The sequence below is a fragment of the Myxocyprinus asiaticus genome, chromosome 14 (genome assembly GCF_019703515.2).
Source record: "Myxocyprinus asiaticus isolate MX2 ecotype Aquarium Trade chromosome 14, UBuf_Myxa_2, whole genome shotgun sequence".
Classification (NCBI taxonomy): Eukaryota; Metazoa; Chordata; class Actinopteri; order Cypriniformes; family Catostomidae; genus Myxocyprinus; species Myxocyprinus asiaticus.
In genome coordinates, this window is record NC_059357.1 from 24,671,719 (window position 1) to 24,696,970 (window position 25,252).

Here is a 25,252-nt window from a genome sequence, read left to right on the forward strand (position 1 = left end):
AAAGTGTCTGCCAAAATGCATAAATGTAAATGTGTCTTGGCAGTAGCTCTGCACCTGTGGCAAACTGAAAGCGATGGTTCCAGGAACCACAGAGTGGTGGCTCTTCACTGTGAAGACAAACTTGTGGGTGGGTGTTGTCCTCACACTCACATGCCTGGAGACAGATGGAGACAAGATTCAACTTCTGCAAACAATGGGAAAACAATGGAAGGAAACAGCAGGTGGATGATGTCTGTTTAAAATACACTATGGTGGTTTTATATTAATGTTTCTTACTCTTCAAATAAATAGCAGTTCAGTTCACTACACCTCAACAAAAGGCAGGGTTGTAAAATAAGATGCACCATATTAGCCTGTAAACAGGCAGTTTTCCATTCAAGTTCTGTCCACATTTACAACTGCACCGAGCCTCTGACAAGATCATCTGAGATTAGCGAATCCGATTAAAATCTGTTTAGATGGTGAACAATAGTGTACAGTTCTGATACAAAACACACACACACACACACACACACACACACTGATATTCTGGGACATGAGGCATCAGCAGGAGGCACTGCGGCAGACTCTGTCAGTTTGAGTTAATATCTGGACTGAATCAGTACTGCAAGGACACACACACATTCAGTAGATGCCTGAGGAAAATCATGATAATGCTGCTGCTGCTGCTAACCATGTGTACTAAACTTTCTCTACAGTATTCAGTGGTTAATATTGTTGCTGTAGGAATGGAAGTCCCGTCATTAAGCCAATCATCTTTTTAATAGAGACATTGCCTATTTTGTGTACTCGCATTAGCTAGCTAGACCACCTTGAAAAATACAGTTTTTTTTTATTTTTTTTACTGTGATTTAGAATGTGAGAAACAAAACATATGATACTTTATGCTGACAGATTTTATTGCTGATTTGACATATGTTATTGAAACATAATCTTTGGAGTATGGTATAATTTATATTTTATCTTTGGCCATGGAATGAACTGACTTTAAAGGCATTTTGACAAGAACAGCCTGAGGGTACATCCTTCCAACAACTGAACTATAATATAGTATACACTGCCTAAAAAACTCAATTGCAAAAATCTCCTGATCGTTTTATCGTTCCGACTGGTTTCCGTGTCTACCCATGATGAATCTATGAGGATTTGGGGTGTGGGTACTCACTGTCCAGACTGCAGGTCTTTCTCACTTACTACTGCACAGTTCGTCAACGACAGCTCATCTGTCGGGCATCGAGCTGCTTGCATCGTCTGTGTGGAGACAGATAATAATAATAATGAGATCCTATAACGTATCAGAGGAATGTGTCTTGCATGAGAAAGAGCAATTGATCCAGATATAATGTTGAAGCTTAATATATGCATCTGACTATATTAGCCAGCTGGCTGCCATTCCACATGTGAAAAGAAGATCAGTCTTTCTCCTCATTAAAAATGTATACCACACCACATGATGGAGGTCCCATGATTCTTTGCAGAATTTTAAAAATAGTAGACCCCATAGTGCAAAATAGCAAGCTGGAAAGTTGACTGGTTTTACTGTGCAAGAGGAATTGTGTCAAACTCTCAAAGCACAGTAATTATTCTTTAAATGATTATACAGGATTTGTTTTGTTAGCAAGACCTAGTCTAATCATCCCTTCCAGGAAATGTTAATCACAATAAAACAGTTGCATTATGTTTTATTGCAATGGAGAGCCTACAAACCACAAACCAATAATGCATAACACAACAGCAAATGAGCTGATAAATGAAAAGCCAAAAGTAAAAAAAGCAGGAATAATTAGCTAATAGCTAATTCTGATAACAGAATCATAAATCAGTTAGCGAGAGAGCACAAATCATCTAATGACTTGCATTGGTGAGTCAGAATCAATATAAAAGACAAATACGTTTTTATAGCAAAGACTGACAGAGATGGTTTATGGTATCCTAGCTTTATTTGTTCCTTCTTTGTTGTTGTTGCACATAAATAGCACAGAAAAGAAAGAAAAACAAAAAACAACACAACATGAACAAAAGCATGGCAGCAAGCATCAGCCGTTCCCATCTGAGTATTTGAAGCAGAGAACAGAGAGAAACATTACAGCAGTACTGAAAGAAAGAGAGCAGCAGGCTGCAGCAGAAGAACTGATAAGGAATGACTGAACAGGAAACAGAATTTCAGTGAAAACAATTAAGGATTAGGAAAAATGGTCTATAAGTGAAGTCTAGTTAGTGGAATTAAAGTTTCCATCCAGAAAATTTGTAATTGATTTTTACCCTTTTCATGAAAGGGGTATAATGTTCCATATCTATTCTCATTTCATTAATTAATAATTAAAATAAATGTATATAATAAATACATAATAACAAATTGTGACATTTGAATTGTTTATTTTTTGTTTATTTGCTCAATACCGATAATACACTAATATAAAGGTTCATTTTATTTTCAATGGATTTGGCATAAATGTTTGGCAAGTCTCCAAAAACTGAGATTGGATAAAAATCCCATTACATTCAAATAGCTCAATTTCTTGTCAACATCCAGTTCAAGACGCCAATCGTTTGTACATTAACATAGAATAGTTTAAAAAAAATGGCAGAAAGAGTTCTTTTTTTATATATATTTTGCTATCCATGGTAAATTTATGGCTTAAACAAACTGATGAAATCCTTTCATTACAATTATAACAATGACTTTTGTATGTGAAGCCAAACAAGGCTGTTAAAATGAGGAGCACTTTGCATGCAGAATAGCTCAATAAAACAAACACAGCCACAAGACTCAAATTCTAAAAAACAAACAAACAAAAAATCTTGAAAAAATATTAAAGGTGCTGTAAGCGATTTTATATGGAAAGGTATGCAAAAAAATATCCTACTCCCTGAAAAATATGAATGAAATGAGTGTCATGAGTTATCTCACCTGTCTCTGTGACAGCTCTAGACTCTGAAAACAGCACACAAAAATGTGTTGCGGGCTGTGGACAATGACACTTTCTGCCTGTCAATCATTTTACGTATACACATAGTATTGTTGTTGCGAATTATTGAGGTTTACTGCCATTTTTGTGCCATATTGTTCATAACAGTTGTCAGCTGAGGGCGCTATTTTGCTGCTGTTGTTTCTGACAACTGCTTTTGCATGATGACTGTCTCAATAAAGCTCATCTAGTATCTTTGGAGTGTGGGATTTTGGAAGGAGGAACATGGCTAATCCAATGGCTCTGACTGTGGTAATAGAATAGCTAAAATCGCTTACAGCACCTTTAAAACAAACTAAAGAAAACACAATCTAAGACTCTGATAGAGTTTTAAGAACTAGACTAGATTTTGAAAAGTAAACTGATGTATCATTGCTCTGTTTTCAGACTGCATGTGGGGTCGAGACTAGGGAGTCAGAACTACAGGACAATGAGTGGCTTTTTGAGGGTTTATATCTCATTAAAAGCCTGGGTGTGGCATAATCCGGTTAACAAAGAGCAGTCCAGCAATTAGGCCTACTTAATTTGCAGGCCAGAAAAGCAATAATCCATCCAGAAAGTTTAGTTACTGTAAGAGCTGCTCCCTGCCAGCACGCACAATAAATTTACCACAGGGGCTCACACTATTCAATCGCCATAACTGGCCCTTTAGTGCTCAACCTCAAATGAGCCTTTATATGTCCTGCTAGTGAGACTACAAGATGATTTGAGAAGTTGTGTGACTTTGAAAGGCTTTGGAAGGCAGTGTGATGCAGTTTGTACCGCTGTAGAGCTCCCTCGCGGTGCTGCTACCAAGAAGGGTCATGACAATAGAGGTTACAGCTTGTCAGCTGTCAGGACACCGAGGGTGAGCAAAAAGCTACTGTCAGTGAATCATTCTGCCCAAACTGGTGAGCCAGACAATCAGAGTCAGAGGGCATTTGGAAAGCATACATACCTTGAAAAATATTACGACCTTGGGGGCCAATGCACGATAGCAAGAGGGAGGGGAAAAGAACATAAGACAAACAGTTGAAAGCCGAAGAGCGGATGTGCATGTGGTCAAGCCATATTCAGAAGAGCATGAGGCCGCATGCAGACCAGAATTAGGATCAATTGCAAATGGGGTTGAAGGAGAAGCAAATCATAGGCCAATGCAGAAACCAACCCCAAATATGGTTGGGGAATACATATGTGCCAATATTGTTAAATATTTCTTGAAATTGAATATATAATATCTAAAATCATAAAATCTAACAGAAACCCACATAGGACAGAAAAATCACATATGAGTTTTCTTTATATTCTCTGTTGTTTCAATAGAGTCTCAGATCAGATTTCAATAATGTCTCAAACTGTAATTGTAATCAAGAGTCAAAAGTCGGATATTTCAATATGAACTCAACATGAATATAAACGTTTATCATCAAGTTTTTCCAAGAGCAAATGATCTAAGTTATGCTATCCCTCTTAATTTAATTGCTATATACTTTTACTTTGTCATCAATTGTCTCCTTTGTGTCTATTTAAATCCAAAGTCTCCTGAGCTATGAAAGAGCGACATGTGAGCAATAAAATAATTGTATTTATCAATTACAATATAAATGAAAACAACATGGTCTGAGGTGTTTAAATCCAAACAAATCAACATTTCAAATTCAAATGCTGTGATCTGTAGTTCATCTGACACCAGAATAGGAAAAACACTGTTGTGTAGCCCCAAAATCTCTGCAATATATTCTTATTTTGATGCTTTAAAACAAAGAATGGCACAGTATCCTAATTCAGTGCTAATAAAAAACAAAATGCTGCATTTCATTTCATCTGCCAGAAAAAAAAATCGATTTCAAGCAGCCCTACCCTCCATGTTTAATGAGGTCGAAGCCTTTGGAAAGACATTCGATGAGGAACGAGGAGGGAAGCTATTAATACTGTCTAGTAGAAAGGCCTGACTACACATTGGACTTCTCGCCACATGACTTTTACAACTACCCCTGAAACCAGCTAACAACTCTTTCCACCTTCAAACTGTAATTAAGCATTATTAGTTTATAACAGCATTGTAAATGCTCATTTACCAAGAAGCACAGTGTCATACATCACAGAGTTTCACTGAAATAAGCTTTACATGTATCACTGCAAAGCACAGCCAAAAGACTAACAAGGCATTGGTTAATTATTTTACCCAAAACTAATAAACTATCAAAACTGCAGCCTTTCTTCTAGTTATTTTGTGTAATATGTAGGCTGTAAAAACAGAGCATGAATTTGGTCTCTGTTCACATGATTACAATGTTTTAACTTGAATATATTTCTATTCCTGGATTACAGTGGGGTGCAAGTATGACTTTCAATTTAGGGATTGTGCCACAAATGTATCACACTTACTAGAGAGGATAATCCTCATATTCAGCATGCAAATACATAAAAATTAAATACAGAACAAATATTACAGAGAAAGCCTCTGCCCCACACAACCCAAACCACCCCACACCACTTGCATTAAACACAATGATACATCAGATTCAGCTTCCTGATTGGTCAGCCACTAATTTATGGTTAACTGAAGGACATTCTGAACAGAACTCCTGTCACAGATGAAGACTAAAGGAACACTCTGGGTTCAATACAAGTTAAACTTAATCAACAGCATTAGTGACAATGTTTGTGCCAAAAATTTATTTTGACTTGTCCCTCCTTTTGTTTACAAAAAAAGCAAAAATCTGGGCTACAGTGAAGCACTTCCAACTTACAAAGTCAATGGGGCCAATCCATTATCATTAAAATACTCACTGTTTTTAAAGTATAGCCACACGATGTAAACAATATGCATGTTAACATGATTTCAGTGTGATAAAATCACTTACTAACCTTTTCTGTGTAAAGTTACTGTATATAACATTTTACAAATTCATTGCCATGATGACAGAATGCCGTAAATGCTAAAACCCTAAAAAGATTAAAAATTACGATTTGACAACTTTACAGTTTGAATAATACACTAGTTTGAACAAAATATTTACAGGAGCCTAAGAGCTTTTGTAAAATTATAAGCTTGTCTAAATAAATGTTTGTGGTAATCAACATTATGCCACAAATACTGTTGAATGAGCTTCACTTGTATTGAACCCGGAATATTCCTTTAAAGTCATCATGAAATGCCATTTGCAACCCAATTAACTTGTGTGTACCAGTGTAACAGATTTCTAACTGAAACAGGATATTCAACGAGAGAATATGCAGGGCAGTAATTGTCCTAAAATAAGTCTCTATATGGGGTTATAAAAACAAGAGGGTTTGATTAAGTCTGCTGAAAAGGAAAGTCCTTTTCAAGGCAGAGCCAGTTATTACAATTTGATGACAGCTTATGAAGACATCTTTTTTTTTTTTTCTTTGAAATATAATGCACAGAATGAAAACAGGAACATGAAATAAGAAAGCAAACAGGGCCAGTTTTGATTTTATGTTGATCTGTTGAAAGATTACTCTCACAAACACATTTGCAATTGACAATGTGAGAGGATAAAGTAAATTATATGTATTTTATTTGATAAAAAAGAAAGCCGAATAAAAAGTAGCGTTTCACCCAGAAAACTACAATTCCTTTAGCCCATCACTTACACCTAACAAATTAACGGAGCCAAGGCACTACCATGACTTGCAATTCCTACAGAACCTTTCTAAGACATCTTTTTTCTCATTTGCATTAAATCACCACAGGGAATGATCTTAATTGAAGGGAGGGAAAAAATTTACAATCATTTCGGATCAACTCAGTATCTCAAGCAGCATGCATTACGGTCTGTGAAACTGCTTAATGTGAAAAAAGTGTAAAATGGCACTGATTGGAGAAAGAAAGAAGTTATGGTCTGAAAATTGCCAAAAAAAATAAATAAATAAATAAAATAATAATTGTGTTAATAAGTAAAATGTAGTCTTAAAAATAAGAAAAAGTTGCCTTATGATTTGGATGACTAAGACACCTCCTATAAAGTTATTTAGGCTAAATTAACTGTGTGGCAGGAAATCGCTTTCATGCAGGGCTCCCTTTGATTAAAGCCATGTCTGATGGAACTGATTTATCTACAATGTAAATTATTAAATATTCCTTAATATACTTTAGATCATGGCAATAACTGTATTACAGTGCCCATAAAGCTTTATTTAAAAATGTGATCACTGGCAAACTCATACATGAGTTTCATTTTGGTGCACAAAGAAGCCTTAAATCCTAGACTAATATAAAAAGATTTATCTTTTCTCAGATTAATTAAATAAAGAGAAATGTCTCAGTGGTATAAAGCAAGAGACACTAGTGAAAAATCCCTTGTAAAATGTTCTAACTCAGTTCCACCACACCTTAATCAGATATACTGTATCTAGGCATATGTCACAAACATTATGACACATCCAGACAGCATATAATTCGCACATTCTCAAAGGAGGCAGATAAAGTATTGAGTAATTTAACCTTTAGGTGAACTCTGTGGGAAATAGATGCCCACACATAGAATTTGTCTGGCTTGGTCTGGTTTGATCTGTGCAGTTTATAAATTCACTTTGTCAATAGACATATTCTAAACAAAATATATTTTTTCAAATGTCCTTTTTTTCCTAACTAATCTTGCAGTCTTTGAGTAGAAGCACATCAGGGAACATGATTTAAGCTTTCTAAAACAACCGACACTGCCTGACTCATATTTACTCTTCATCTCCAACAGCTAAAATGAAGTCATTAACCTTACTTAATTGAATCTGAGGAAGTTTTTACAAGCAATTTTATTTCTTTCATTCAAATTAAGTCAACCAACATGGCTGTCATTCAGCCAACATAATTTAGTTGGATTAATTTAAATCAATGAACTATAGTACTACCCCATTTCCGAAAAATTTGGGACAGTATGATAAATGCTAATAAAAACAAAAAGGAGTGATTTGCAAATGATATTCACCCTTTTCTATATTGAAAGCACAACAACTACACATTATATGATGTTTTTCCTGAATTTCATTGTGTGTTTTTTATGTACGTTATTTCAAATCAGATGATTGCAACACGCTCCAAAAAAGTTGGGACACTCGAGTGTTTACCATTGTAAAACATCACCATTTCTTCTAATAACACTTATTAAGCATTTAGGCACTGAAGACACAAGTTTGTTAAGTTTAAAAAGTGGAATTTTCCCCATTCATCCATTATGCAGGTCTTCAGCTGCACAATTTTATGGGGTTTTTGTTGCCGTATTGTGCGCTTCATAATGCACCACACATTCTCAATTGGAGATGGTCAGGACTGCAGGTAGGCCAATCTAGCACCCACACTCTCTGCTTATTCGGCCAGTATGTTGTTTGAAGCTGTCCTGCTGAAAATGCAGGGATGTCCCTGGAAAAGATGGTGCTGGATGGCAGTTTATGCTGCTCCAAAATATTTATATATCTGTCTGCATTAATGGTGCCCTCACAGATGCACGAGCTACCCATGCCATGGGCACTGACACACCCCTGACCCATACAGACACTGGCGTTTGGACCTGATGTTGATAACAGCTTGAATAATCCTTTTCCTCTTTGGCACGGAGAACACAACGTGTTTTTCAAAAACTATATGAAATGTGGACTCATCTGACCAAAAAAACACTGTTCCACTGTTCTACTTTCCATCTAAGATGAGACCGAGACCAGAGAAGTTGGCAGAGCTTCTGGACAGTGTTGATGTATGGCTTCTGCTTTGCACACTAAAGTCTTAACTTGCATCTGTTGATACAGCGGCGAGTGGTGTTGTCTAACAAAGGTTTACTAAAGTAATCCCAAGCCCATGTTCATGATATCCATTACAGATGAATGCCGTTTTTTAAGACAGTGACATCTGAGGGATCAGAGATCAGACGCATTCAGAAGTGGTTTTTGTTTTGCCCTTTACGCACTGATATTTGACCAGATTCCTTGAATCTTTTAACCATATTGTGCACTGTAGATGGTGAAATGCCCAAAATCTTTCCAATTTGTCTTTGGGGAACATTGTGTTGCAATCATCTGATTTGAAATTACTTTACTTTAAAAAACCCAATGAAATTTATAAGGTAAAACATCATATAATGTGTAGTTGTAGTGCTTTCAATATAGCAAAGGGTGAATATAATTTACAAATCAGTCCTTTTTCTTTTTATTAGCATTTTGTATACTGTCACAACTTTTTTTGGAAATGGGGTTGTAATTTTAACATAACTTTATTAGGTTCGTCAAACAACATTTTCTAATGTTTAATTTAATTAATTTTCTTATGTTGGTCCAACTTAATTTATTGTATTAATCATAATTATATGCCAGGTGAGCAAGTGTAAAGACTTGTGAAACTGTTGCTCTGTCAATTTGATAGCAACTGCTCATGGAGCTTAGCAGCACTCGAATTAAACATCACTTGAAAGTGAAAGTCCATCCTCAGCCTAAGCACAAGCGCCAATCTTCACCACAGTAGTAACCCCCAAAACTCCAGCCTAACAGACACTCTTTTTAAATACCAGTATGACAAATCTCCTCCTATTCTCATCTTGCTCAAAAATGCACAAAATAACACTTCATTTCAACATTTGTTCACCCCATCCAGTCCCATGCAAAGCATGCTGGAAAATGCAAATCCCCTCTCCAGTTTCATCAATGCTACAAAAGGTTTTCATGTAGTCCCATCTCAAATGGATTAATTAAAATTCAGTTTCACAAATTTAATTGGATAGAACGCAATGAAATCAAGTTGTGACCAAATGTTCTAGAATTGTGTTGCTTTAGTTCATTTTAATTAAGTAAATTGGACAACCTGCAAACATTTTTTTTTTTTTTTTTTGTCGGATATCAGGAAACAGCATTCACCTTGTTCCACTAACATGTTCTCATTCAGTTTAAGCATATTTATAGATGTCATTATCTGAGGCTGAACATCAAATGTAGATGCTCAGTGGCATTCACGATAAACTCTGATCTTTTCATGCAATCAGCACATGGCTGAATTTTGTTGTGTATAAATTCACACATTGTAAATAATGTCTCAAAACATAATGCTTCTCGGATCCAGCAAATCGGAGCAGGGTTTTATCAGACACTATCATGAATGCAAGGATGACAAACCTGTGTATGACAGACACACACAGTCCTCTCATTTTCTATAGCAGCTGACTGTGATGGGAGATTATGTAATTCACACTGTATCTCCCTCTCTGTATGCAATGCGATATATTGTGAAAGATTTCTATAATGGTGTCCATCGAAAGGACAGTAATAAAACACATAGGAATTTTGAAGTGTAACAATTACGCACATCAGTACAGTCAATGTACAATAAATATTGTAATATTAAATACAATATTGACATATTGAACACTTTCAGTGCTGGATATCAAATTAGACAAGGGCCTGAATTATTCACTGATGTCTAGATCTATCCTTATAGATTCTTAATGCTAATACTGCAATAATGATGGCCTTACTATTGGCTTTTCTACAATGACAAGCAAGCATCTGTAGAAATCTGTAGCGTGGTGCACTCTGCAGCAAAGCGAGGGAGTGCTGTTGCTTTGCGCACAACAAATATGTTTGTATTGCAATGTGTTTAAGTGGACAATTTGAAGCAAATACGTCAAGCTTGACGAGAAATCGTAAACTAACAGTTAGTATACATTGCAAGCTCTTCTTAATATAGGAATAGGGCGATACGATGAGCTTATGCGAGAATTACGCGAGCCGTGTCAAGGTTAAATCCATTGAACGAGCACCCAATGCAATGGATCACCGTGTTCCGGTTAATTCACTTTCCGTGACACCATTCTGCAGCAGAAAACACGACATATAGCTACTAAAGACAAACAAACATCAGTTTCAGCTATTTTAAATCAGTGATTAAACAAAAACAACAACTCGCTGTTTTAACGTTGTACCATAACGATATGCTACAGCAAATAAGAACCTCCTCGTTTCTATTTTAAAATATTTTGTAAGGCTCAGACTACATAAAAACAACCGCGTATCCCCTATTTTCTTTTTCACACAAAGGATATAAAAGCAATGTTAACTGCGACACCAGTCACTGAGATCATTCACAACAATGCATTATTATTTGAAGCGTGCAGAAGCTATATTTGCATGTTATGAATAATAATATAAAGCTACAAACACGCGCTGAAAATTTGCATCGTGGTCAAAAGCGACGGATTTGCCAAAGCCATCTGCTATGTAGCTCATTTTAGGCTGGTTATATTGTGGAAAGGTGGCACCTTTAACTTGCTGCGTTACATGACAAGCCAAAGCTCTTCTCGAGAGCGATTGTGTTTAAATAATATATATGTCTGTAAACTGTATGGTAATTCTTAATATCGTATAGTTTGCTCGTTTCATAACTGAAACAGAATCGCATCTTACCCGGGTCGCCATCTTTGCGTTAGATGATGCTGCTCGTGGAGCTTCTCAAAGCAGTACTGGAACAGCACCAGATCAGTGGACAGCGACAAGACGAGAGCTGCGCATGCGCAGTTTATAAATTGACTAGTGCGACACTACAAATTAAATTGAAATAATTTGTAATTGATTACATTTTAAGAATGTGAAACGTCAAAATAATAGTAGAAAGAATGATTTATTTCAGCTTATATTTCTTTCATCACAAAGAAGTTTACATACACTTTGTTAGTATTGCCTTTACATTTTTTAACTTGGGTCAAACGTTTTGGGCAGCCTTCCACAAGTTACAATAAGTTGCTGGAATTTTGGTCCATTCCTCCAGACAGAACTGGTGTAACCGAGTCAGGTTTGAAGGCCTCCTTGCTCGCACATGCTTTTTCAGCGGATTGAGGTCAGGGCTTCACGATGGCAACTCCAACACCTTGACTTTGCTGTCCTTAAGCCATTTTGCCACAACTTTGGAGGTATACTTGGGGTCATTGTCCATTTGGAAGACCCATTTGCGACCATGCTTTAACTTCCTGGCTGATGTCTTCAGATGTTACTTCAATATATCCACATAATTTTCCTTTCTCATGATGCCATCTATTTTGTGAAGTGCACTAGTCCCTCCTGTAGCAAAGCACCTCTACAACATGATGATCGGCTTGCAAGCCTCGCCCTTTTTTCTCCAAACATAACAATGGTCATTATGGCCAAAACGTTAACATTTTTGTTTCATTAGACCAGAGGACATTGCTCCAAAAAGATCTTTGTCCCCATGTGCACTTGCAAACTGTAGTTTGTTTTTTCTATGGCAGTTTTGGAGCAATGGCTTCTTCCTTGCTGAGCAGCTTACAGGTTATGTCGATATAGGACTCGTTTTACTGTGGTTATAGATACTTGTCCACCTGTTTCCTCCAACATCTGCACATGGTCCTTTGCTGTTGTTCTGGAATTTATTTGCACTTTTCGCACCAAACTATGTTCATTTCTAGAAGACAGAATGTGTCTCCTTCCTGAGCGGTGTGATGGCTGCGTGGTCCCATGGTGTTTATACTTGTGTACTATTGTTTGTACAGATGAACGTGGTACCTTCAGGCGTTTGGAAATTGCTCCCAAGGATGAACCAGACTCGCTGAGGTCCACAATTTTGTTTCTGATGTCTTGGCTGATTACTTTTGATTTTCCCATGATGTCAAGCAAAGAGGCACCAAGTTTGAAGGTAGGCCTTAAAATAAATCCACAGGCACACCTCCAATTTAGTACACCTCCTATCAGAAGCTAATTGTCTAAAGGCTTGATGTAATTTTCTAGAATTTTCCAAGCTGCTTAAAGGCACAGTTAACTTAGTATATGTAAACTTCTGACCCACTGGAACAGTGATATAGTAAATTAAAAGTGAAACAATCTGTCTGTAAACAATTGTTGTAAAAATTACTCGTGTCACGCACAAAGTAGATGTCCTAAACGACTTGCCAAAACTATAGTTTGCTAATATTAAATCTGTGGAGTGGTTAAAAAATGAGTTTTAATGACTTCAACCTAAGTGTATGTAAACTTCTGACTTCGATTGTAGGAGAAAAACTACTGATTTAAGATTACCTTAATATGCATGTTAAATTTATATGGAAGTTTCTGTGCCACTAGCATCAGCAAAGAGAATTGCAAAGATAATGAATAGGTTTTCAAACAGGTTTCCCCAAACACTCCCCTAAACAGATAGTCCCGATTCCCATCCCAAACTAACCATGTTGGAAGGTGCAATGAAATTTTTTTTCCTGAACTAAACCATCACAAAAACATGATAATCAAGTGTTCTCTGAATGCAAAAAATTTCTACAGAAGCACATAAGCATTATGTCCTCTTGGTGACTTTATTATGTTTTTTTAGCGTTATAAAAAGGGCAACAGCATGACAGGCCAGACAGAGACGCTTGGCAACATTATGTACAAAGAGGGAGAAGGAAGGGCAGGAATGCAAAGGCCAGGGAATGAGAACAGCACATAACCCCATCCTGATGACAGCATTTTATCGGATTTCTTTCACCCGAAAAAGTCCAAGTATGCTGTCTGCACAAAGGGGTAGGCTTGGAATTAGACCGGGGCTTCCTTAGGGGAGTGGGGCTAGGGCTTAAACCGTTCGATCGGCATGTCAGGGAATCTTGTCGACAGCTCAACACAATGGCCCCTGGATTGGCAAGGGAACTGTATCATTCTCAAATCAGCTTTGCTCTACAAGAGATCTATGTATATACATTTCAAATAGAGTTATAATGCAGGTGAGTTTTTATTTTTTTGGAAGATTCCCTGATGGCCCATTAGGCAAAGCCAAGATACAAACAAATGCATTACCAACAAAAAAGTGGAAATAAAAAAAATGGGATCCCATAGTAATTGAAGTAGTAGTTTGTCCACTGAGGAAGGTGGTAAAAATTGTCCAAGTGAAAGCCAAAAAGAACAGCAGACCCAGTCAGTTTTTGGGGTGTTAGACCTTTCTTTTGACTTGATATCGGTATCACATCACCCTCCCCTTCCCACAGTGTCCCCTACACTGGCCATGCTCTCAGCTGCAGGGTCCAGTGCTCAACCTACACCAAGACAGAGTTCAGGTCAGCAGACAGCAGTCATTTTTGTATGACATGTAACGCAAATGAGATTTAACAATGCTGTGCTCAAAGACACACTTAAAAGTAAACAAAGTTCTTCACACTTTTAAAAATCAAACCAAATATAATAAAATGTACTTGCCTATGTCAATTTCTTGGCTTTGTTGTAGAGCGAGTCCACTACTTTGCTCATGTTCTGAATTGTTTCAAGAGCAGCTTCGTATGTTTTGTCTACTGGAGGCTCGTCAAATACAATCAGGACACCTTCCCCTTGGTCAAGAATCCCTAAAAACAGCGAGAATGAGAATAAGTATGTTGTCTGTAAATAAGGTAAAAATATTTGAAGGGAGTACAAATACAGAAAACAGTATAGTGAATACATCAAACAGCATGCTCATCAAGTAAAAGAAAACTGTGATCAATGCAACAAACCATGGAATTTCTGGTCTAAAATCATCTGTGACAGCTTCCTCTCAACATCTCCCTGATGAGAAAATGACAGAGCAATGTCACTGTAAAAATAAACATTGTTTTCAATCAAAACAAAACTTCAAAACAAACTGTATTTCATTGTTTTCACTGGATTCATCCCCCATCTGCTATTGATCGAACAAACAGATAGTCCACAATGTAACAGATTTTAACACTGTAAAAGCTATACACTTCAGCTTTAAGACAAGAAAATTCATATTACTGATACAAATGGCAGTAGGAATCAACATTTGTTTGCTATTTAAGTCAATAGGAAGGCAAGAATGTTTTAACTGAAGAAAATACAATGTGTCTGACATAGTGATTAGTGGTCGACCAATATGTGTTTTTTAATGGCCAATGCCGATATCTAGAGAGCATGGTGGCCCATAGACCAATACAATGCTGATATATCACAATTTAATATAGTAAATTACAAACATAAAATTGCTAAAAAATAAATAAACTCTTATTTAGCACTATATTTACTCAATTTCACACAAAACGAAAAAAATATTGTATTTTAAATGGTAGATTGCAGATTCTGCAATTTTTTGTGCAACCATAGATAGCATGTCCACGTTAGCAATCGCATTTATTTAAAAAATACTGAATCAAACCAATTGTACATACAGTGATAGTGAATTAGACATTTACTTATAACACACGAGACGCACTTTTACCTTGGGCTGCATCCGTGAACGCAGGCAGCTGACTGGCTACCTTGCTGCCTAATCTGTCAATGGCATCTGACAACTGACATCTGTGTTGAATGAATGGAACTCTTAAGGAAACTGGTCTCCGAACAGTTTGAAAAGCACCTTTTCTTCATCCTACCTCCGTTTACTGCCTCCGGAGGCAGCATTTTCCTGGTTTCCGACGCAGCCTTGAAGTTGCACACAGCGTTCGTGCGGATCCAGTGTAAGCCTCAATCTCCTGACAGTTTAAACGGCCTGGATCGCTTGCTTGGATTGTCACAGGCCAGACCGTCATGATTTGTGAATGAGAGGAACTTTTGATCCTGAGGTTTTGATTCTGGCTGATAGAATACACACTTCAGAGGAATATATAATATGAGCGCTCGATGGGAAGAAAACGCTGGATTTTCATGAGGTTCGTGAAATACATCTGTTTAAACAAGGTATCTGCATATTTGCAAACGGTATATAATACAAGTTTTATTGATATTTGCCTTTTATCGTTAGAATATAAAGTTAAAGTTGACAGGGAATTGTTGAGGAGAGACTGTTAGAACTCGTGCTTCAGAGGAAGATATGAGCGCACCACAGGATGCTGAATCTGCTCAAGTTGTGTGAGGTTTATTACATCTGTTTTAACAAGATATGTGCATATTTGCAGATGGTATATGATATTAGTTTTATAGATATTTGCCTTTTTATCGTTAGACAAGACAGTTAAAAATTACAGGGAACTGTTGAGGAAAGAGTGGGAGAATGAAACAGGTGAGCACATTAAAATTATGAGCTCAAATGCGTCTGCGGTGGCTCTGATATGCAGACCGTTTAAATGAAACTGTGTTGCACACCGGTCTATTAGTGTAGTAACACGATGGCACGAAACAACAAAACGAACGGTGACTGGACATTTACATGTCTCAGTCGCTTCACATGCAAACAGGCGATTTTCGGCGCCCTCAAGAAAAAAAAAACCAAAAAAAAAAAAAAACCAGCCAAACAGGGAAAATTTATCGGCCAATGCAAATAATTAAAGTCAGAATATCGGCCAATTTATCTAATAGTGATCATCAAGAATATTCTTACCTTAGAGAGTTTTATTATCTCAGAAATGTGTTCGATCTGTTGGTATGAGAAAAGGACAGTGAATAACTTAACTCTTAATCATAAACCAATGTCAATAGAGGTTTATAAAATAACTAATGTAGCAGATCTGTCAGGGCATTACCTGCACTCTGGAGAAGGGCTCAATGACCCTGATGAGGTTTTGCTCCAGCAGATTGTCGTAGAGTTTGGTCAGGTGGGTGCTGATGATGGGGTCATCCCGTAGCTCAGCTTTGTATTCTGTTAAAGCCTGAGAAAAGATAAAAAAAAAATTAAAAAAAGAAAAAGACATTATCATCCATGTGAAAAAAAAGCAGCTGGACTGGGAATATGATAACATTTTAGGGGCATTTGACACACCTTTTCAAAGTCTGCAAGTGACCTGTTCTTGCTGGCTTGGGCCACACATTTAAGTGCATCTGTCTACAAAAAGAGAGAGACAAGGTGAGTTAATCCATCCAATCCTGCATTAACACATTCAAAGATACAACAATAAAACTGTACTGAGTGGAAGGGCACTCGAGTCATATAAAAAAAATATTGAATATTGTGAGCCGTTCCAGCGACTAATGATGCAACTTTAGTGATGCGGTCCGGGATGTTATTTTAAGGTACCAAGTAGGGCCAGGTACAATTTGGTAAAAAACAAAGGCGAACAATCGCTCTTCCACCATTGGACTGAACGGTTACCACAATCCTGCCATTCAGTAACAAATCTTTCTCGCTGACATGGTTGCAGTTTCATTTTCCATTGTGGTGCTGTGAAATAAGGATTAGAATGGACTGATTGAGCAAGAGACCAATCGTAAGTCACCACATCAAAAAAGCCGCTCCACCAGAACGATTCTCTGTCCCTAAAATGGTTAGCAAACCATGCTAAGAAATCCGGGCCAAGATCGGTTCGGAACTGTACTGTACTAAACTGTGCTTGAGTGGAAATGCTACTAGAACAGTTACAAATTGTGCTCAGAACAGTTCCGCCCGATGCTGGAAAAGCACCTATTAAAACAGCAGGATGTGCAAAAACAAACTAGGAAACAATGTCCATTGTTTTCAAACCAAGTCATGTTTTGATGCGAATAGAAAGAGTAACTATACCTTTTGCAGTTTAATAGCAAGGCCATATCACGATTACTATTTTAATTTGTTCATTTAATTTTCAGGTGTGCAGCTCTAGTAACAGACATTTATTTTCTTCCAAGAAACATGGTCCAACCCAGCCATTCTGCGATTTAATCCTCGTAATTTCAAATATAACGATTGAGGATACTCTAAAACCATAAAATTTAGTTAAATCACTTACAATACTATACACAAGATAAACAATTGGTTCAATTTTTGTTCAATTTCAATTTAACATTTAAATTAAGGTAAGTGCAAATGTGTGCTTGATTTCTTAGGGAAAAAGATACAATAACAGATCTGATTTTAGTCTCAAATTTGTATGAAACTCATTTTGGCACACTCTTGCTTAATGACAAGAAAAATGTATAAGGATTTTTTGTGACTGTAATGACTATATTAAATCTATATATTAAATCAAGACTTTGTTGCCTTATCTTTGTCTGAGCCAAGTACATGTAAGTGCATGTCATTCGAGAACTGATTTTCATTTTATTGTTGTTATACTGCCATGACACTCCCTGGTCAATGGGGCTGTGTAGGGGCTAACTGCATTCTTGCAGAGGTAATGGAAAAACTACACCATGAGGTTGAGTAAACAAGACGCTTCCACTCAGACATCTACCTGTCTGCCAGCATATCGGAGGGCAAGTTTCCCACTGATCAGGGCCTGCACATCTTCTGGCCTGTAATGGCAAAGTTATACAATGTTAGTCTTAAGACTTTGCTTTAAAAGTTCAATTTCATCAATAAAATGTGAACATTTTCTCACTTTTAACAAGAAAAAACATGACAAATTATTTATCTCTGCATTGTCTTATAGACAAATCAAAATAAGTAATTACTGATTGGACAGGCTACCTACTCTTTGCAAAGACAAGAAGACTTGTTTCCATTACACAACATGCTCAGTACCTATCTAAGTGTTGGAGATCTTTAAGCAGAGACACTAAAAAGAGCCAGGACTCACAAGTTAAGCATAATCTTGCAGAGTAGCATGTCCTTGAGTGCAGTAATGGCACGGGGATTGTCAATAGAATCATAGCCTTCAAAGGCCTCATAGAAGTATGAATACGCTGTCTTCCAGTCCTTCTCCTCAGCAGCGTGAATAATGCCTGCAAGGGAAAAGAGGATGCGACACAATCAGTCAGGTATATTAGCCACAATAGCTTAAAACACAGATTGCAGAACACAACATGAACAGCCAGAGCATGTCTTTATTATTAGACTGTGACCTAATAAATGGACAAGCAATAAAAGCTCTCTCTTATATGTTAATCTGAGTTTTTGTCCTTACTAGCAGACAGCACACTTTGTTGTAGTCGTTAAATGAAATTTATGATTTGTGGTTAAACATTTCTAGAAACAGTTTATATTTAAATTTAAATGCATTGTTTACATTTATATTGTATTTAAGTTCTAAAGTGATTAATTTATATCAGTCATTTGCAGCTTGATTAGATTCACATTGGTGGACAAAGGGTGGCTTGCATTAATAAGGATTCATCTTAAACTTAGATTAGATCACGGTTTACTGATCATTTTGTTGCACCAAACTTTAAACTTTGTTTAAAAATAATCAGGGTTATATTTGAACTATTGTTTTAATACAGATTTAAATTTCACAGTAAATCTAGATGAACTGTAATCCAGTTGCTCCATTACTTTAAACTCTGATGTAAATCTCAGTTAGGGATTAACTATATTTGCAGATGAGGTGGTTTAAATAAAAAAATAAAAAAAAAGGAACCACAATCAATCATGAATGACTAGGTAAACGAAAAGTGGATATGTCATCAGCACTCTGAGAGATGTTTATCATATTATTTATGTTTACGATCTACAACGAGGTTCACAATCCATCATGGACTAAATTTATTGCAGGTAAAAGTTTTAATCAGTTTAAAAGTTTAATCTCTGATTTTTTAAACTGTATTTAAAATTAATTGGTACAACACAACTCGAATTAAAATAAAACTTGGATCAACAAACCCTGGATTAGCTCTAAACTCTACTTAATTTAAACCTTACTGGTGCAACCCAGCCTGAGATATTTAAGTCATGGCAGGAAGGCAGCTGGCAAGTTAAAAAAAAAAATTCACACAAAAGGGAAAATTCTGTCATCATTCACTCACCCTCATGTTATTACAAACTCAAAAACGTTTTTCTTCAGAGCAACACAAAAGGAGATGTTCAGACTCGGAGACATGGAAAAAATATGCAATGAAAGTGAATGGCGACTGAGGCTAACACTCCGCCTAACATCTTTTGTGTTTCACAGAATAGTCATATGGGTTTAGAACAACATAAGGGTGAGTGAATGATGACAGAATTTTCATTTTTGGGTGAACTATCCAGTTAAATACAATATTTGACAACTTCATTGTTTATTAAACAACACATACCTGTATGTTTCAATTGGCTGTGATTGTATCACATCGCACAGAGTTTTTGCTTTAAGTGCAGACTGACAAATTACTAACTGAATCACTTCCACGGAAGGTTCTGCAGCGGCATGAATCAAAATTTACCTGACTGCATGTCTAGAGCAGCCTGCAGCTTTGGGGGGCAGTAGATGGCATTTGCTGTGGTCCTGGCAGAGGTGAGAGCTGCTCTGGCCTTGGGCAGATTGCTCAGTGCATGGTAAGTCTTGCTCTCCAAAAGCTGCAGCTCCACCAGCAGAGCTTTGTCATCCATCTTCTTCAGCTCTTGCAGAAGCTGAGAGCCTGAGTTAACAAGATAGAAGAGGACAGATGAAAGAGGGAGTGGTTACAGACCGCAATATGTCTCCCATGCTTAAGAACATGAATGTGTTAAGCTCTGTGAAGAGATTTTCTTTTCAAGGACTCACCAAGCTGCAGTGCCTCTTGATAACGTTTGGTGTCAAAATAAAGGGAAACCAGACGGGCCTAAAAGATTGAGGAAACATTGATAAGAAATCATTGGGTCAGAATAGGATCAACGTCCACAAAAATTACTCAACATATTCCTCTCCAACAAGATTCATTACTTCAAGTGTACTTTTAATGAACCTAACACCATTAAAATGACTTTTAAAAAGCCTCTAATTTTGTTTCAAAAAGCCCCTTTGTTTCAAAAAGAGGTGGGGACAGTTTGGGGTGATGTCACAAATTTGCTTTCTGTTTTGGGAAATAGTCATTCTTGATGTGCAATTCAAGTGCTCCATTAAATATTTCACATGATTAATTTGATAACTTGATCTAACACTTTCAGTACTTGGATTTTGTTAGTCAGTGGATACATACATGGATCAGTAAGATTTTAACCAGAACGACTTATTGGTCTCATGGTAAAGTTTTCGCCTCTTGTACAAGGAGTTCCTCGTTCTAATCCACCCTACTATAACTATTTAATAAACAAAGATTGCATCCGAACATCAGTGGATGTATATCATGAGTGGGGACACATCTGTTTGCATTTTGCTGTGCGATACAACAGGAACAGAGCGCGAGCTGCGCAACAGTGGAGCAAGTAGAGTGAACATCGCCGCCCGCTGTCACTCAAAGTCACTGATAAACGCTGCAACGAGCATGAATCATAACATTAAAAATAAAAAGATTTAGTGTCGAACTGCCACTTATTATAACACACATGAATGAAATAGAAACTCTTAAGAACTGGAGATGTTTCTTCTGCATAAGACACTTACCTGATGAAGTCTATTTCAAAAAGTGGTGGAGACATGTCCCACCCATAAATTACACCTCTGAATTTATTATAATTTGTGCTCACCTCCAGGGCTTGTCGTAGAAAGGTCCTCTTCTCTGTTTTGGCCCATTCAATGCACTCCAAACATAATTCCACCTCTTGACCAGTAGCTGCCTCCATATCTAAGAACAGATCAAGCAGGGAGCGCACCAACCGTGCCGCCTTTGCTTTGCTGATGGAGTTCAGGAATGGTCGTACGTACTTCAGCAGACCTCCTAATTCTATGAGAAAGAAGTAGAATACATGGGAGGTAGCTATTAACTGTAAGGAATATGACAGCCTACATCATACTAATGGCCTGCGAGGCCATGAAATGCATTTAATTGTGAATACAGACACAGTAATGTGTTACTGCCATGTGTAAACTGCTTCCAATGTGATTAGGCCACAGGCCACTAGTCAAGAACTTTACCAGCAGCCTGCCCAGTCTTGGCCAGCAGTCCGCCCAGCTCCAAGATGCTCTGTTCTTTGACACGCACGGCCTCTTCGTCATTGTCTTGGATGTCCCGTTTGACTGTGGGTGTGGATAGAAGGTGGAAAACTTCAATTATTAAATCCAGCCATAAGGCACTGCTTACATTTTGCCATCATAAGTCTAGGTTAACCAAAATAAAACTATGGCAGAAAAACAAATAGAGCTAAATTAGTTTCTAGATCAAATCAAATCAAATCACTTTACTGTGATTTATGACCCCTATGGCTTATGACCCATAAGCCTCAAATTGGTAGGGATGAAACAACTGTTGTTAATGTATTAATCTTACGTTGTATTAAATGTCTCGCTACAGTCTGGAAATGGCGTGGCGTGTAATCAAATTATCCATGACAAACGTACACATTTCAAACTATCTTACAAACAAAACATGACGCTGTCATTATTGCATGAATGTGTGATAAGAGTAGGAAAACCAACACACAACCTACAGTGAGGAAGTTATCCTGATCATACATAAACTGTCAGTTTTAATGACGAATATCAGCCACAATTTACTTTTAATGATATTTCTCACACACATAAGTTTCTTTAACTATGTATGACAATTCAAACCTAAATGTCAGAAAATAAGCAAAGTGCCTCAGGAAAGATAAAACACTCAAATGTGTAATCTACCATTATTTTAACGAGTAGTTCAATAGCTGGCTAGCTAAACTAAATCAGTTGTCATACAAAGTTCCTGGTAGTTCATGTAAACGTCGTTTAGGAATACGTCACTTAGCTTCAATAGCCCTTAAATTATTCACTTCTAAATACAGATACCTAACATAGATATTTGTTTACCAATCCCTCTTTTTCAAACATGTTTATTCACAATACATTTGAGAAATAAGCACGTCCATTGAGAACTGAAGCTAGCTGATTGGCTAACTGTGTGTCAGTTTACAGGATTTTGCTAGTTTCTTCCAACACAGGCAACAAAGCAGTAAAACAATATTTGCGAAGTTTAAAAGGACACAGCGGCTCGTCTGTAAAGTTAACAGTTAGCAAGAGTGCTCTGTATTTATGCAGCTAAATGCTTTCTCACGCCTGTCACAGTGAGTCAGCAGCATGACACCGGCTAACACGTTTAGCTGCTTTTCTAGAAAACCCCAGTGTTTGTATGCTCAAAACGCAGCTCCATCTGCTAAAATCACAAGAGCGCTTTAAAAGCTAGCGGGACGGAGGTAGCTTACCGATAGCGTGTAAAATGTCAATGGACGCATTCCGATCCGTACTGAGCAGCGACTGTGCTCTCTGAAACTCTACCGCCGCAGCCGCCATCTTACCAATTCACCAATTGCTTGAATCACATAACAATCATCACTAAACACGCTACCGGAAGCGCCGCTGAGGCACGCTGGGAGATTGAGTTCATAGAGCCAGCAGTAGGCGGTGTGACTCACTCCAGGAGGACTTTATCGAGGACCACTTATGACAAAATAAATAAATACTATAATTGCAAAATATACTTTTTCAAAAAACACGGCTTCTTAAAAATTCACGTTTGGGGTATGACTGTGTGTAATTTATGTTGTAGTACAAAACGTCCAAGTATCTTACCGTATTTCTCAATCGCTTTGGCTTTTTTTTTTCTTGAATGCTAATTATGTTTTTCAAAACAGTATGTTCAAATATCTGAACAAATAGTTTCTTGTTCACACCAGATTTGAATTTCTTATTCATTTAAGCAAACTGCACATGTTTTGGCACATGTGTGCAAAAGAGTAAGTACAATTGTCTACAATTTGCACAATAACTAAATGCACATCAGAATCAGAATGAGCTTTATTGCCAAGTGTTCTCACGTACACAAGAATTTTTGTACACAGAACATTACAGTGAGACACAGAATATAAAACAAGTTTAGAGTCTAAATAGACATACAAATAATAGGACATATAACAGAATGGCGTATGTACACGTGCAAGTGGTAATGTATGTGCAAGGTAGGGGTGTGTACAGTTATTGAATTAAATATGGGAATTTACATATGTACATTATTGCACTATGGGGGAGTCCTGAGGCAGTTTAATTGTTCATGAGGAAAATGGCCTGATGGTAAAAAGTGTTCTTGTGCCTGGATGTTCTGGCGCTCAATGCTCTGTAGTGCCGGCCAGAGGGCAACAGTTCAAAGAGGGAGTGGGCAGGGTGTGTGGGGTCCAGAGTGATTCTACCTGCACGTTTCCTCACTCTGGAGACATACAGGTCTTGAAGGGTGGGCAGGGGGGGCACCAATAATTTTCTCAGCAGTCCTGACTGTCCATTGTAATTTCCTTGTCTGATTTGGTGGCTGAACCAAACCAGACAGTTATAGGTGTACACAGGACAGACTCAATGACGGCCGAGTAGAACTGTGTCAGCAGCTGCAGCAGAGTTTCCCCTAGCTGCTGCCTATCTGTCAGAAAGCTGGTGATCCATCGACAAATTGGTGTGGGCATGGAGAGCTGGGTCAGTTTGGTTGAGAAAAGATCAGGCATGCTGATATGGCTTGCTGATCAAAACTGATGAGTTGATTTTCAGTGAAATTTTCATACTTTCACAACTTCTAAACATTCTTTCATCGTGTGAGCCATCACATGCAAAATGATCCATTCAATTATCAAAATCTGTCATACATGTATATTTCATAAATATCTATGACATGGAATGTTTGTGATGTCTGCTAAATCTCTGGCCAGACCAACAAGAGTGACAGAATGTCCACCAAGAAGATGGGGACTTGTAGTGTTACTTACTGTGGGGAGGTACAATTTTTTTTTTTTTTTTACAGAACTACCACAGGTTTTTTCATTGTTGCGTTTTTTTTTTTTTTTTTTTTGCATCAGTGTCATTTTGTGGCAATTTCCTGTTCACTATATATGACTTTACATGCAAGAAATGTGTAAAAATGGACATGCAAATGTAAATTTTCTGTTAACATGTAACACATTGCTAAAAACTTACATTTACTGTATACATACAAATGTGCATATCCTTTTTCTGTGTACTACAGTATTGTACAGTATTGACTTTTCCCAGTAAACTTTTACCTACTGTTGAAATTGGTATCAAAAGGTCAGTGTGATACACAACAGCAACTAGACAAATCTGACATTCTTTATAGTACAGTAAGCAGTCAGTGTCAACAAAAAAGAACAAAAATGAAATTTGTATGTAACAATTATTTCCAAGGTTGACTGACATGGTGAAAAAACATCTAAACATTTTGACAAGTATAGCTCACACAATGACAAAAAAACTTAATTTTGGTGGCATTGGCCAATTTACTGGCACAATAACTAGGTTTTGAAGCATGAATTAAATGTTTTGGATGAGTTACTACATTTTGCAGACATGCAATAGAGTTGTGATGTCCCATAAAACAGTTTACAAATTGCATTTACAGTTTAGAGAATGTTAAGACTGTTTCAAAAAATGAGCCAAAGCGATTGAGAAAATATGTAACGGTGCACTAAGTTTTTGCTAATTAAAAAAGTTTTACACATAAAGACATGAATAGCATTTTTTTGAAATATGTTGAAAATGATGTACACTCATATGAGATGAAGAATTAGGGTGACCAGACGTCCCCGTTTTTTCCCGGGACAGTCCCGTATTTAAGCACTTTTTCTAGTTTCCCGACTTATTCTGAAAAAAATTTGTTTTGTCCCTGTAACAGGTAAAGTCTCTGCT

General features: G+C 37.2%; 2 protein-coding genes across 4 annotated transcripts in view; both read right to left on the reverse strand.

Annotated features, from left to right (window-relative positions):
* The window catches only part of LOC127451565 (vesicle-fusing ATPase), a 30,324-nt gene extending 18,884 nt beyond the window's left edge, over positions 1–11,440 (reverse strand). Inside the window, exons 1-4 of one of the 3 annotated variants that reach the window (XM_051716311.1) lie at positions 11,355–11,397; positions 3,907–3,924; positions 1,166–1,251; positions 55–154 (exon numbers count right to left, since the gene is read on the reverse strand). In XM_051716311.1, coding sequence (XP_051572271.1) covers positions 55–154; positions 1,166–1,251; positions 3,907–3,924; positions 11,355–11,366 — 216 coding nt within the window. In that variant the 5' untranslated portion in view covers positions 11,367–11,397. Of the gene's footprint in view, positions 1–54; positions 155–1,165; positions 1,252–3,906; positions 3,925–11,354 lie in introns of all 3 variants that reach the window. The other 2 variants (XM_051716312.1, XM_051716313.1) reach the window with 2 other exon arrangements.
* A 1,790-nt stretch (positions 11,441–13,230) lies between these two features.
* LOC127451567 (26S proteasome non-ATPase regulatory subunit 11A-like) lies at positions 13,231–22,908 on the reverse strand. The gene is made up of 13 exons (XM_051716315.1): positions 22,774–22,908; positions 21,515–21,616; positions 21,127–21,323; positions 20,225–20,282; positions 19,905–20,099; positions 18,344–18,488; positions 17,999–18,059; positions 16,612–16,674; positions 16,376–16,501; positions 16,234–16,269; positions 14,414–14,465; positions 14,124–14,266; positions 13,231–13,963 (listed from the first exon to the last, which is right to left on the reverse strand). Exons 1-12 carry the CDS (start codon positions 22,859–22,861, stop codon positions 14,124–14,126), a joined length of 1,266 nt encoding a protein of 421 aa, XP_051572275.1. The 5' UTR covers positions 22,862–22,908; the 3' UTR covers positions 13,231–13,963.
* Between the last annotated feature and the right edge of the window lie 2,344 nt (positions 22,909–25,252).